This window comes from Salminus brasiliensis, chromosome 1 (genome assembly GCF_030463535.1).
Source record: "Salminus brasiliensis chromosome 1, fSalBra1.hap2, whole genome shotgun sequence".
Taxonomy (NCBI): domain Eukaryota; kingdom Metazoa; phylum Chordata; class Actinopteri; order Characiformes; family Bryconidae; genus Salminus; species Salminus brasiliensis.
Window position 1 is genome coordinate 26,955,518 of NC_132878.1, and position 13,427 is coordinate 26,968,944.

Below are 13,427 nucleotides of genomic sequence, written 5' to 3' on the forward strand. Positions count from 1 at the left end.
AAGCAGTCCTAGCTAAAAGGTTTGAGGAGTCATTCATAAAGCCTTTTAGCATCACCTGGCCTTTCCTAACAAGGGTTATAAACAAGCCATAGCCCTAACAAGCTAATTGTCAGCCAACATGCTCATGTGAGGCTCACATGGGTGGAATGTGGGCTAAGTGGGTTCCATGTGAGCATGGGCTCTGATTGGGGTTAGTCCATGTGTTGTTACTGGGACCCAGTTGGGCTTAACAAATGAAGCCCATCATTACAGCCCATCTTAATCTCACAATACTGATCCCAGTAAAGGATATTGCAGTTGTTACAGTTGCAGCTGTTTGTGTAAGAATAAAAACAAAAAGAGCAAGAATTGAATATGTACATGTTTATAAATTATGTGAATATAATAAAGTGACAAAGTGGCAGTAACTCTGATCATAAATATAGAACATGCTGTATAAAGCAGTTCAAGTACTGCACCTCTATAATTACTGCACAAATGAACAGTACAATTACTGAGTATTGCACAGCTGAACCATAGTGTCACACATTAAAGGAAGAGTTATAGAGTGTGATGGCCACAGGTAGGAATGACCTCCTGTGGCGCTCTGTGGTGTATTTTGGTGGACTGAGTCTCATCACCGTGTTGTAGAGTGGGTGGGAGTCATTATCCATTATAGCATGCAGCTTAGACTGCATTCTCCTCTCTGACATGGGGTCCATTTAGGCCCCAACCTGAAGTGTACAACTATGTTTAACCCCTCCTGGTCTCATCACTGACCCTGGTGGAAATCTATATGTGTATTACTTTACGGCTTTTGGAGATCGGTTCATCTTCTACTCACAGTAACAGGACTGTTACCAAGGGTGCCCAAACAATTGCATGCCACTGTATAGATATTTCAAAGTGGGCAGGGCATTCACCTGTAGCTCAGGTATGATAGGCCCTCTTTCCTGGCAGTTTCCAGCAAAGCGTGTGAGAGGGGCAGGAAGTACTGTGGGATTAGGACCAATCAGGTTCTTGTCCTCGCAGACAGGTGGACGGGGTTCGGTGCGGGACATCACAACACTCCCCAACACAACAAACTGATTCCACGGCAACCAGTGAGAGCGTGTCAGGGGGAGGAAAGGCGCTCTCTGGAAAAGCAGGGTGACAGACACTCCTCCAACTGCCAGCAGGTCAAAACTACAGGAAGAGAATTGTAATTTATTAAGGAGATCTAGCAAGTCAGGGTTTAACCAATCAGAGAAGTACTGGACTTAGTAAAGCAATAAGAGGGTCCTATGCGACTTTCCCACGGGTATTGAAGTGTTATAAAAACTACTGTGGATTACTGCTTTTTTATATAACTGTGTATGTGTGTGTGTGTGTGTTACCTGCCGTCCTGCCGGCTGAGTGTGTACCCATACTCTGGATTCTGCTGAAAGGTGACATTCACACCAACCAGAGGAGTTCCATCTGACGATACCACCTGTCCTCTAATCACACATACACGACTATAGAGAGAGAGAGAGAGAGAGAGACGGAGAGGGAGACAGAGAGAGAAACAGAGGGAGGGTAAGACATCTTTGCAAACTACTGCACCACTTTCAATCACAACGCCATAGAAGCTCAACACGCTTTTCTTTTACGCCAGCTAAAACGGAGATTCAAGGTTTTTGTTGTGTCAGCTACCAAATTGAGACCATATTTATTTCATGACCCGACATTTTGACAAACGTGTGTGTGTGTGTCACCTGCTGTCATACGGTAGATCACCCGGCAGCATGTGTGTACTGCCTCTCCTGACGAGGAATCGCACTCGTTCAAAGAACTGTAGTGAGGGGCGTGGCCCAAAGGGCGCATAGCTTTGTTGGATGATGTCACGTGGGTCCGGTGAGCCCTGGCAGAGCGGAGAGTTTACACACACTTGCTGGCTGCAGCAGTCTGGATCAACACAGTCCACCAAACCATCTGAACCACACACACACACACCACCACACAGGGACAGAAAAACAAGGGCAAAATTGGGTTGAGGTTTTTTCTTGCATGTTGGGGACATGTGATATTTTTGGGGATGTTTGAGATTAAGAATGAATACTGAGTACATTAACACACACAGTAGTAAAGGTCTGCAGGTTTTCCTATCATTGTAGGCCCAATTGATACAATTGGTACCAACAAAACCAACACACACAAGGGAGATAAAAAAAACTAGCATGAGGACGCTGGTACATTCTGGGATATTTATCATTTGGTCCTCTTAATGACAGTAAAGCACAAACACAGATACACACAAATATTTCTATTTCCACAACGTAGAAGTCTATTTGGACACACACACACACACACACACACACACACACACACACACACTCACACACACACACACACACACACACACACACACGTATACCTACGTTCACAATTCAGCATCTAATCACAGTCAGATTGAACGTTGGTGCACTTGTGTCTGTTCAAGTTGAGTATGTGTGTGTGTGTACATGTGTGTGTGTGTGTGTGTGTGTGTGTGTGTGTGTGAGAGAAGTACAAACCCTGAGGAGTTGCAGCAAAGGAGCAAAAAATCAGTCAACCGGTTCTGTATCCTCAGCTCAGTAATCCAGAGAGAGTATATTAGTGTGTGTCTGTATGTGTGTGTATATATGTGTGTGTATATGTGTGTATGTCTGTGTGTGTGTGTGTGTGTGTGTGTGTGTGTGTGTGCATTTTCATTGATCTGCTCCATTAGAGAGGATCTCAGTTTGACTGTTTGACGTCTCAGGAGAGAACCGGAGTCCCTGGGAGAGTAACCCAGAAACTCTCTCTCTCTCTCTTTCTCTCTCTCTCACACACACACACACACACACACACACACACACAAACACACACACACACACACACATATTTGGGGGACACAATTTCTAACCAGTGGTATATCTGGTGACCACTTGGTTTACTTAAAGAGAGTAAAATACTCTCTCTCTCTCTCTCTCTCTCTCTCTCTCACACACACACACACACACACAAACACACACACTGATATACAGATCAAGAGGCATACAAACACACACACACAAACACACTTCTTAACAGCAACTTAGCACATTAATGGCTCTCAGTATCCCACCCTGATCTAATTAATGACTCAGTATTTACAGACCACACCCCTGATCTAATTAATGACTCAGTATTTACAGACCACACCCCTGATCTAATTAATGACTCAGTATTTACAGACCACACCCCTGATCTAATTAATGACTCAGTATTCACACAGACCCCACCCCTGATCTAATTAATGACTCTCACCCCTGCTCCATTTTTTTGTCAGACCTTTCTATCTGTCAGATGAAAGTTCACTAAAATGCCTGTAAATTATTTCAGGTCCTGACCCTTTACCTCCATCATTATCTCCACTGTCGTTGCACTGCGTTTCCATGACAACGTTGCAGCCTGGACCGCTCCAGCCAGACTGACAGACACAGTGCCATCCACTCTGTTCCAGAGTACAGCGTCCATTACCATTACACAGACCAGGACATGCATCTGAGAAAGAGTGTGCGAGAGAAAGAGAGAGAGAGAGAGAGAGAGAGAGAGAGAGAGAGAGAGAGAGAGAGAGAGAGAGAGAGAGAGAGAGAACATATGGTAGGCATCAACCTGAGGAGGATATAGCCCCAATGACTGGAGGACCTAACAGAGCCCAGATGCATAACACAGGTGCTTTAATAACAAATCAAGTGTATTTAACCTCTACCTTTCCAACAGTCTCCCTTTCTAACCCTGTCTCCCTCTACCACTATATATAAACTCACTGTCAAGCAAAAAATCTTCATCAGATCTGTTTTTCACCTTGTAACTTAATCCAAATCTCTTGAATCTTGCTCTTTACATTATGTCAAAAAGATTTAATTAATGGATCAATGCCTAGAGGGGTATAAATTTCCCCAGCCCTGAGCTGTATAGAACTGTGTTTTCAGGAATGATGGTACTCCATCCAATACTTGACTTGGGAAGTTGGGGATGAGGTGGGGTGGTGATCATCTAACATTACTTTTATGCATATAACATGCGTGTGTGTAAATACAAATGTTTGATAACAACAATAATGTAAGAACATTCACCCAGTGTAAAGAGCTGCTGGAGTCACAAACAATGGTAAAAAGAGGTTGGAAGTGACAGTGTTCATATATGTCATATATATATATATGAAATTGTATATGCTGTTCATATATATATATATATATATATATATATATATATATATATATATATATATATATATATATATATATATATATAAATATATAGAAACTATTTGTCCAGTAAGTGGATCATGTTGTCACATTTGTTTATAAAAAATCAATCCCTTCATAAAAGTAAAAGGAAACCTGAGGAGATTTTAGCTGCTAAGCTACTTATCGAGACGCAGTGTCTGGATGGCTTACCTTTATCAAGCAAATCCAGGTAATGCGCTATAGAGGGGGAAAGAGAGACAGGGAGAGTATTTATTAGACAAGATTAGCACGTGAAAAGATGCACAGGTGCGGGGAAAGCTTTTGAAGAAACGATTTCGAGGCGCTATTGGAAGTCAGAGGCGACTGAATCCAACACTGAGCAAACAAAAGCTATGCGTTTAAAAAAAGCTTTCTGATTAAGTCTCCTAGGAGACCAACTTCAGTGCGCACAAGGCTGTGTGTGTGTGTGTGTGCACGAGAGTGCGTGAAGTTTGCAAAGTTCTGTGTGTTCTTTTTGAAAGTGTGCGGCTGCCTTGAGCGAACATTATTCCCTGGTGACGGCGTGTTCTCTTCTAGCGACGAACTTGACGAGCTTAATTCTGCGCCTTCCAGTTCGATAATAGAAAAAAGACAGACAGACGTAGGTGGAGAGATCGAGAGAGATTCAAAATGACAGAGGAAGAGAGAAAGAGAGCGTTAGAGAGTTAATATTTACACTACAGGCCAAATATATGCAAACAAGCAGTAACTATTTTTCATTTTATAATTAGGTCAATTTGCCAACAGCCAGTACAACAGTGTTTACTGACGTCTAGTGTAGCCAAAGAAAGCTTTTATTTCTATGAATTATTTTTGACTGGCAGCTGTACTGAAAGGAACAGAGATGCTGTGTGGAAAAGTGCAGCTTTTAAACCTTTAATCCACCCTCCATCAGAGTGTGTGTGAGTGGAAGAGAGATTTTATTATGATCTGAATTTGATGAAGAATTATCACCTGTGTCTACCTGTGTCTTAGTTTCCAAGAACAAAACATCAGTACATTTGTGTTGGTTTTGAAAGTCAGATGTTCAAATGTTCAGACTCTCCAATGTAAATACAATGGAAATGCAAGTCATTATGGAACCTCAAAAATTATATAAAGCCTACCTCGATCTGCAGTAAACATGTCTATATATAGGGGGCGCTGAACCTATCACCACAAGTAACCACGTTTGTCGAATCAGGACTGGGCCATTAGTAACCATGCATAATTTGAGGCTGTCTTCAGTAAATCAACTGTCCGCCACTGAGACCTCGATTGAAGAATCTCCTATTCCTTTGCTGTTTAACATTAAGTATGTCTGAAGTTCATTCCTATCAAAAAGAATTTGATGAACTGTGTAAGAGGAAATCAAAAGAATGTACAAGAAATATGCAAAAAATACACAAAAAACAGGCTGTTACAGTTACCCTCCCCTATGGGGTAACTTGCTCCGATTTCAGCTGAACTGTTCATAAATGTCTGCAGCTGAAAACGGATTCAGCTGATTCACAATTAGTATGTGATCTTACCTATAGTGCAGTGCTCCCCTTCCCAGCCAGGGTGACACACACACTGCCCGTCCTTACACTCCCCGTGCTCTTCACAGTTTGGGTGGCAGGCTTGTCTGTCACAGGTAGGTCCCTCCCACCCATCCTCACACTGGCACCGCCCACCGACACACACGCTGTGGACACTACAGGCCAGCGGACACACCTCTGAGGAGAGATAAGGGGAGAAAGAGAGAGCTTAGAATGGGTCCACCACCAAGAGCCCACAAGAGCTGCTCTATGGTCAGAAACTGACCTGTGATCTGCATCAACAGGTGGGCTACAGACTGTACACCAGAGGGGTTTCTGATAAAGTGGCCCCTTCGAATATAAACACACACTTAGAGATCCGACCAAGGAAAGAAAGGAAAAGTGGCAGATGCTAAAAGTAAAAAGGAATCAAAAGGAAAATAAATGACTGAAGGAAATTACAATTACAAGGACAAGAAAAGACAAAGCAAATGCGGAAGAAGAAAAGTGAAGAAAAGAAAAAGAAAGAAAAGAAAAAAAAAATAAATAAATAAAAGAAAAGACAGAATGGAAGAAGAGAAATTAAAGAAGAAACAGAAGAAAAGAAAAGAAAACTGACTGAGGGAGGAAGAGAGGAGGATGAGAGGAGAGAAGGATGGTTCTGAACAGCAGTTTAATGTATCGCTCTTGTTTTGCTTCATTAACTGCTCATTAAAATCAGCTACTCCTCCTTCTGTCTTCTCCAACCCTCCACCCGTCCCTCTGCCTGTCACTGCAGACACCAGGACACGCCCCAAAAGGCAGTGGCGGCAGCAGTACAGGTATGTATCAGGATGGACAGTGTGGCTGGAGCCGGAGTGGGCTGGCTGGTGCAGGCAGCTGAGGGGTGTTTAATATTCATGCGCTCGTGAATTTAATGAGTTAAAGATGAATAATAATAGATGAATAATAATATCCTGCTTATCGCCGCCAGGCCTGTCACAGCCCTCCAGCGCTTTCAGCTGACCAATCACAGCGCAGCAAAAGCTTCTCCTCATTTAAATATTCATCATATTTAATCATGATATTAGAATTTTAATGCCTACATAATATCCTAACGCCTCTCTCCCTGACTCTCTATCTGATCTCTGAGCTCTGGAGCTCTCTCTTCACTTTCACTCTCTCACACACCACCTCTTCCTCCATGCTTTTGCCTCTCTCTCGTTCTCTTTTACACTTTCTTTCTTCTGTTCTTTCTTCTCCCGTCTTTCTCTTTTAAGGCTGGAGCACACCGACCAAACATTCTAGGACAATCTGAAAAAATAACCGGCTGTGGTCACACACTACCGGTCAAACCAACACAGCATCAGATCTTCTTTATTAGAAACTGGGTAATGATGTTTAAAGCCCTTTTTAGACAGGATTAACTTTACATTGGGTTATGTGGTAATTTTTTTTTTTCAAGGGAGCTCCTTTGTGAGTTTATTCCCGTCCGGCTCAACCACGTCTGTGTTTTTCTCCTTCACCCTCTGAGAAAATTACAACCTGAATTACCTACTGTTTTTCACTGAACTAGGTGATCATATGACAATTTTAGACCCGCCCAGATTCACATCTCTCTATTTCTTCAGACAGATGTCACCTCATGTCGGAAAAAAAGGGTTTTTGGCTAGGCGTCGTATGTAGTCTCTGAGCGCCCAGAGTGTTTCTGTGGTCTTCAGTGTTTCTATGGCATCCAGTGTTTCTGTGGTATCCAGTGTTTCTGTGGTATCCAGTGTTCCTGTGGTCTTCAGTGTTTCTGTGGTATCCAGTGTTTCTGTGGTCTTCAGTGTTTCTGTGGTATCCAGTGTTTCTATGGTTTCCAGTGTTTCTGTGGTCCTCAGTGTTTCATTGGTATCTAGTGTTTCTATGGTATCTAGAGTTTCTGTGGCCTCCAGTGTTTCTGTGGTCTTCAGTGTTTCTGTGGTATCCAGTGTTTCTATAGTATCCAGTGTTTCTGTGGTCTTCAGTGTTTCTGTGGTCTTCAGTGTTTCTCTGGTATCCAGTGTTTCTGTAGTATCCAGTGTTTCTGTGGTATGTAGTGTTTCTCTGGCATCCAGTGTTCCTGTGGTCTCCAGTGTTTCTGTGGTCTTCAGTGTTTCTATGGCATCCAGTATTTCTGTGGTATCCAGTGTTTCCATGGTATCCAGTGTTCCTGTGGTCTTCAGTGTTTCTGTGGTATCCAGTGTTTCTATGGTATCCAGTGTTCCTGTGGTCTTCAGTGTTTCTGTGGTTTCCAGTGTTCTTGTGGTCTTCAGTGTTTCTGTGGTATCTAGTTTTCCTGTGGTCTTCAGTGTTTCTGTGGTATCCAGTGTTTCTATGGTTTCCAGTGTTTCTGTGGTCCTCAGTGTTTCTTTGGTATCCAGTGTTTCTATGGTATCTAGTGTTTCTGTGGCCTCCAGTGTTTCTGTGGTCTTCAGTGTTTCTGTGGTATCCAGTGTTTCTATGGTTTCCAGTTTTTCTGTGGTCCTCAGTGTTTCTTTGGTATCCAGTGTTTCTGTGGTATCCAGTGTTCCTGTGGTCTTCAGTGTTTATGTGGTATCCAGTCTTTCTATGGTATCCAGTGTTTCTATGGTATCCAGTGTTCCTGTGGTCTTCAGTGTTTCTGTGGTATCCAGTGTTTCTATGGTATCCAGTGTTCCTGTGGTATCCAGTGTTTCTGTGGTATCCAGTGTTCCTGTGGTATCCAGTGTTTCTGTGGTATCCAGTGTTTCTATGGTATCCAGTGTTCCTGTGGTCTTCAGTGTTTCTGTGGTATCCAGTGTTTCTGTGGTATCTAGTGTTCCTGTGGTATCCAGTGTTTCTGTGGTATCCAGTGTTTCTATAGTATCTAGTTTTCCTGTGATCTTCAGTTTCTCTGTGGTATCTAGTGTTTCTGTGGTATCCAGTGTTTCTATGATATCCGGTGTTTCTGTGGTCTTCAGTGTTTCTGTAGTATCCAGTGTTTCTGTGGTATGTAGTGTTTCTGTGGTCTTCAGTGTTTTTATGGCATCCAGTGTTTCTGTGGTATCCAGTGTTTCCATGGTATCCAGTGTTCCTGTGGTCTTCAGTGTTTCTGTGGTATCCAGTGTTTCTATGGTATCCAGTGTTTCTGTGGTCTTCAGTGTTTCTGTAGTATCCAGTGTTTCTGTGGTATGTAGTGTTTCTATGGTATCCAGTGTTTCTGTGGTCTCCAGTGTTTCTGTGGTCTTCAGTGTTTCTATGGCATCCAGTGTTTCTGTGGTATCCAGTGTGTCCATGGTATCCAGTGTTCCTGTGGTCATCAGTGTTTCTGTGGTATCCAGTGTTTCTGTGGTCTTCAGTGTTTCTGTGGTATCCAGTGTTCCTGTGGTCTTCAGTGTTTCTGTGGTATCCAGTGTTGTCTCAGAGCTCCTATCATGGGTATTAAAACTTCTCGAATCACTTAAGAAAAACTGGAGAATGAAAACATACCTGGGTTTATCTGCTTCACACGGTTTGCTCCGCAGCAGCACCACCAGCTTTTTAAAGAGGTTAGCTTCACCTCATAAAAGATATCAGAAATAAAAAACAACAGTAATAAGACTGCATCTCCCCAGGGCAGCGTTTTTAGTAATAAATAGGTCACCTCCTCCCAAAACGATGCCATTATCGATAGCCTAACTTAGCAAAAAATAAGAAGCTAAACAGCAGAATCAGTGAGGGATTCTTTCTTTCTTCCTCTCTGTCTTTCTCTAACTTTCTCTGTCTCTCCTTTCCTCTTTCTCAGAGAATGTGTATTATTGTTCTTCAATACATACTGGATTACCCCAAAATCCCTGATCAGTACATATCTCATTATATCTAATCACTGATCAATGGTATCCGGAGCCTCGTCTTACAGTAAAGCTGTTTTATAACTGTGTGTGAGGAGAGTGTGTGTGTGATGGTGTTTAGAGGGTCGATGATAATGGTGTTTTAAAGGGGATTCTGTTAGCACTGAACTCTCAACAACTTCAACGGCAACTTTTACCCACTTTCCTGCATTTCTTCATGAGGAATCAGTAATCAGCAAAATATGGACATAATGCTCCTCTGTCTCTCTCTTCTTTTATCTCTTTCTTCTTTGTCTCTCTACCCCTCTGTACTTGTAGGTGGATGGCTTGCATCTGATCAGCAGGTGAGCATCTTATTTTATAAATCCGTTTGATACTACTAGCACTACTACTTTCAGGAGTAAATGGTCTCCAGTGTTTCTGTGGCCTCCAGTGTTTCAGTGGCCTCCAGTGTTTCTGTGGTCTTCAGTGTTTTTGTGGTTTCCAGTGTTTCTGTGGTCCTCAGTGTTTCTGTGGTTTCCAGTGTGTCTGTGGTATCCAGTGTTTCTGTGGTCTTCAGTGTTTCTGTGGTTTCCAGTGTGTCTGTGGTATCCAGTGTTTCGGTGGCCTCCAGTGTTTCTGTGGTCTTCAGTGTTTCTGTGGTTTCCAGTGTGTCTGTGGTATCCAGTGTTCCTGTGGTCTCCAGTGTTTCTGTGGTCTTCAGTGTTTTTGTGTAATTTATGTTTTTTTTTTTATGTAATATTTTGTTTATATATGAATTTCAGAATGTTCTATTCCACTTTATGTTAGAACTGTATTCTATTTACAACCTATTTTTACCCTCTTCTTGTCTATTCCATTCCGACTCTGCTTCATTAGTTAATTACTGTGTTCCTGAGCCAAATCAGGTGTTATTTAACCTCTAATTAGAGTGTTAGAGCAGGACGTCCTCCAGCAGAGGGGTTTTATAACACCTATGATAATATAAACCCCTACAGGTAAGAGCAGTAATGAGTATCTGAGGGAGAGTGTGTGTGTGTGTGTGTATGTGTGTGTGTGTGTATGTAACAGCTCACCTGTGGAGCAGTCTGTTCCAGTCCAGCCCTGTTCACACACACACACTCCTGTTTCGGGGGTGTACGTGCCATGTCTGGAACACTGCTCTTTACACGCTGGCAGAGGTGTCTCACACACCTCACCGCCCCAACCTGCAGAGCAAACACACTCACCCCGCACACACACACCGCGACCTGAACACGACGGGTCCACACAGTCCACTGTAACACAACACACCAAACCATCCACCCCCCCACACGCACATATACACACATACACACACAGAGTATGTGTTAGACTATAAACAGCTAAAATGGTAGTGTGAATGCTAGGATGATAAAGTGCTACAAGTAAAAACATCAAAAGCAATTTACACAATGGAAACTTATACCCCAGCAATTAGCATGGTGCTAACTGCAGTCCTAAATAATCACACATGCTCCTCAAACTGCGTGATGTTTACATTTACACTATATGCACAAAAGTATTGGGACACCTACATGTTACACCAACAGGAGCTTTACTGACATCCCATTCTAAACCCATGGGCATTAACAACAGCTTCCACTCATTCTATTCACCTTATTTTCCAACACCAGAACATCCTTACCCAGAGAAATGGGGTGCATTGGGTGCTTGTGAGGTTCTAAGATTATCTCTTAGGCTAACGTCTTACCTGACAGCCTCATAAGCACCTGACGTGTCCGCTTCACCAGAGCTTCATAACCAAGATTCCCCTCAACAAAATGGTAAGTGCAGACATGTTGACGTTTGGGGATGTGTTTTAAATTTAGGGCCTTCACCAATAGACACAGGTCCTTTTCTTTTTTGGATGTGGTGCCCTACAACTCTTTTTGTGTTGTGTTGGAAAGCTAGTTAGCCAGCTATGCTCTAAATAGCTCTAAATAATGTTAAATAGCCAGTTGGAATGCTGAGTTAGCACAGCTAGCTACTTTATGATGCGGGTTCACAGCAGTAGCCGACTTCAGACTGTGCTCACTTTCGAATATGATACGACCACAAACCATTTGAGATTAAATTACCAGAAATTCTAACACAAAAGAGGAAGAACTCCTGAAAGTGAGATGGCGGGATAAGGTGAATTCGATTTAGAAGTGTGTGTCTGTGGAAGAAAAATTGGTGCCTTTGAGCTCAATTTTAGGTCAGCGCCCTGTCAGAGTGGTGCTACCACAACAACCTCAGTCTCAACATCAGCAAAACTAAGGAGATGATCGTGGACAACAGGAAGCTGCAGAGGGGTGGTCACTCTCCCGTATACATCAATGTAGCTAAAGTGGAGAGGGTCAGCAGTGTAAAGTTCCTCGGGTACACCTCACCGATGACCTCTCCTGGTCACTCCACACCAACAAAGCAGTGAGGTCTGCCCATCAGCACCTCTTCTTCCTGAGAAGGCTCAGGAAGTTTGGTCTGCCTCCTGACATCCTCACCAACTTCTACAGATGCACCATAGAGAGCATCCTCACGGCCTGCATCACTGTCTAGTACGGCAGCTGTACTGCCTTTGACCGCAAGGCCCTGAAGTGAGTGGTGAGGACAGCGAAGTCCATCATAGGCAGCAAACTTCCAGACCTGCAGGACATCTACCGGTCCCGCTGCCTGAGAAAAATCCAGAAGATCCGGTTGGACTGTAGCCACCCAGCACACGGCCTGTTCACCTTACTGCCATCAGGCAGGAGGCACCGCAGCATCCAGGTCAGAACAAACCAGCTAATGAACCAGCTACCCACAAGCCATCAGGTTCCTGAACAAGCTGTGAACCTTTCACTAACACCACTGCACTCGGACACTTTATTATTAATACTATATATATATATCACTGCTATGGACAACATCACTAAGTCACTTTATACAACAGGAATAGACATAAACATACATTTATTTAATATAATTTTTAAAAACTTTATTTTAATGTTTAGTATGTATATAGTTTTGGCCTCCAGTAGAGTATCAACCTGAGCCTTACCACAAGCATTTCAATGCATAAATGTCCTGACATGTTGTGCAAATGACAAATAAACCTGAAACTTGAAAAGATTTTGCTTCACTGGTACAAAGGGGTTAGACTAATCCCTGAAAAACAACCCTATAGCATTATCCCTCCTCCACCAAACTTTACAGGCAGGTAATGTTCTTCCTGGTATTAGACTGCCAGATAGAGATGTGTGATACATTACTACACAGAACATTTTTCCACTGTTCCAAAGTCCAGTGGCGGTGTGCTTTACACCACCCCATCCAATGCTTGGCATTGTGCTTAAGGACGAAAGGCTTGCATGCACCTGCTCAGCTATGGAAACCCATGCCATGAAGCTCCTGGTGCACAGAGGGGGTTTGGAGCCATCAGAGCATTGGAGACTTTTTAATGCACTTTGCGTCTCAACACTCAGTGACTCTGCTCTGTAACTTACAAGTTGCTGTGGTTCCTAAATACCTCCACTTCTCAGTAATACCATTCACAGCTGATGGTGGAATATCTAGAAGGGAAAGGTGGTATCCTATTACAGTAGCCTGCTGGAATTCAATGAGCTGACATACACTTATTTATGTAAAGGCAGACTGCATGGCTAGGTGCTTGATTTTATACACCTGTGGCAATGAGACAGAAAGAAACACCAGATTTTAGTGATTAAGAGGTGTGTCCCAATACTTTTGTCCAAATGGTGTATATGGTTTTTGACATGCATAACTCACTGTTATCTATAAACATGGACTGAAGAACAGAAGAACACAGTAACATGTTGAAGCCTGAATTGTGTCTGTACTCCAGTCTATGTTCTAGATAACAGTGTGTCATACAGTATCAGAAACTGCATATGTACCTCCACACAGTTTAAAGAGAGTATGTGAGA

The 13,427-nt window shown here is 42.9% G+C and overlaps 1 protein-coding gene across 1 annotated transcript in view; it reads right to left on the reverse strand.

The window, feature by feature from the left end:
- Positions 1-13,427, reverse strand: part of tenm1 (teneurin transmembrane protein 1) — a 178,203-nt gene that overhangs the window by 41,522 nt on the left and 123,254 nt on the right. Inside the window, exons 11-17 of the mRNA XM_072676606.1 lie at positions 10,578-10,778; positions 5,744-5,929; positions 4,404-4,430; positions 3,358-3,504; positions 1,716-1,932; positions 1,356-1,475; positions 903-1,164 (exon numbers count right to left, since the gene is read on the reverse strand). Coding sequence (XP_072532707.1) covers positions 903-1,164; positions 1,356-1,475; positions 1,716-1,932; positions 3,358-3,504; positions 4,404-4,430; positions 5,744-5,929; positions 10,578-10,778 — 1,160 coding nt within the window. The remainder of the gene's footprint in view (positions 1-902; positions 1,165-1,355; positions 1,476-1,715; positions 1,933-3,357; positions 3,505-4,403; positions 4,431-5,743; positions 5,930-10,577; positions 10,779-13,427) is intronic.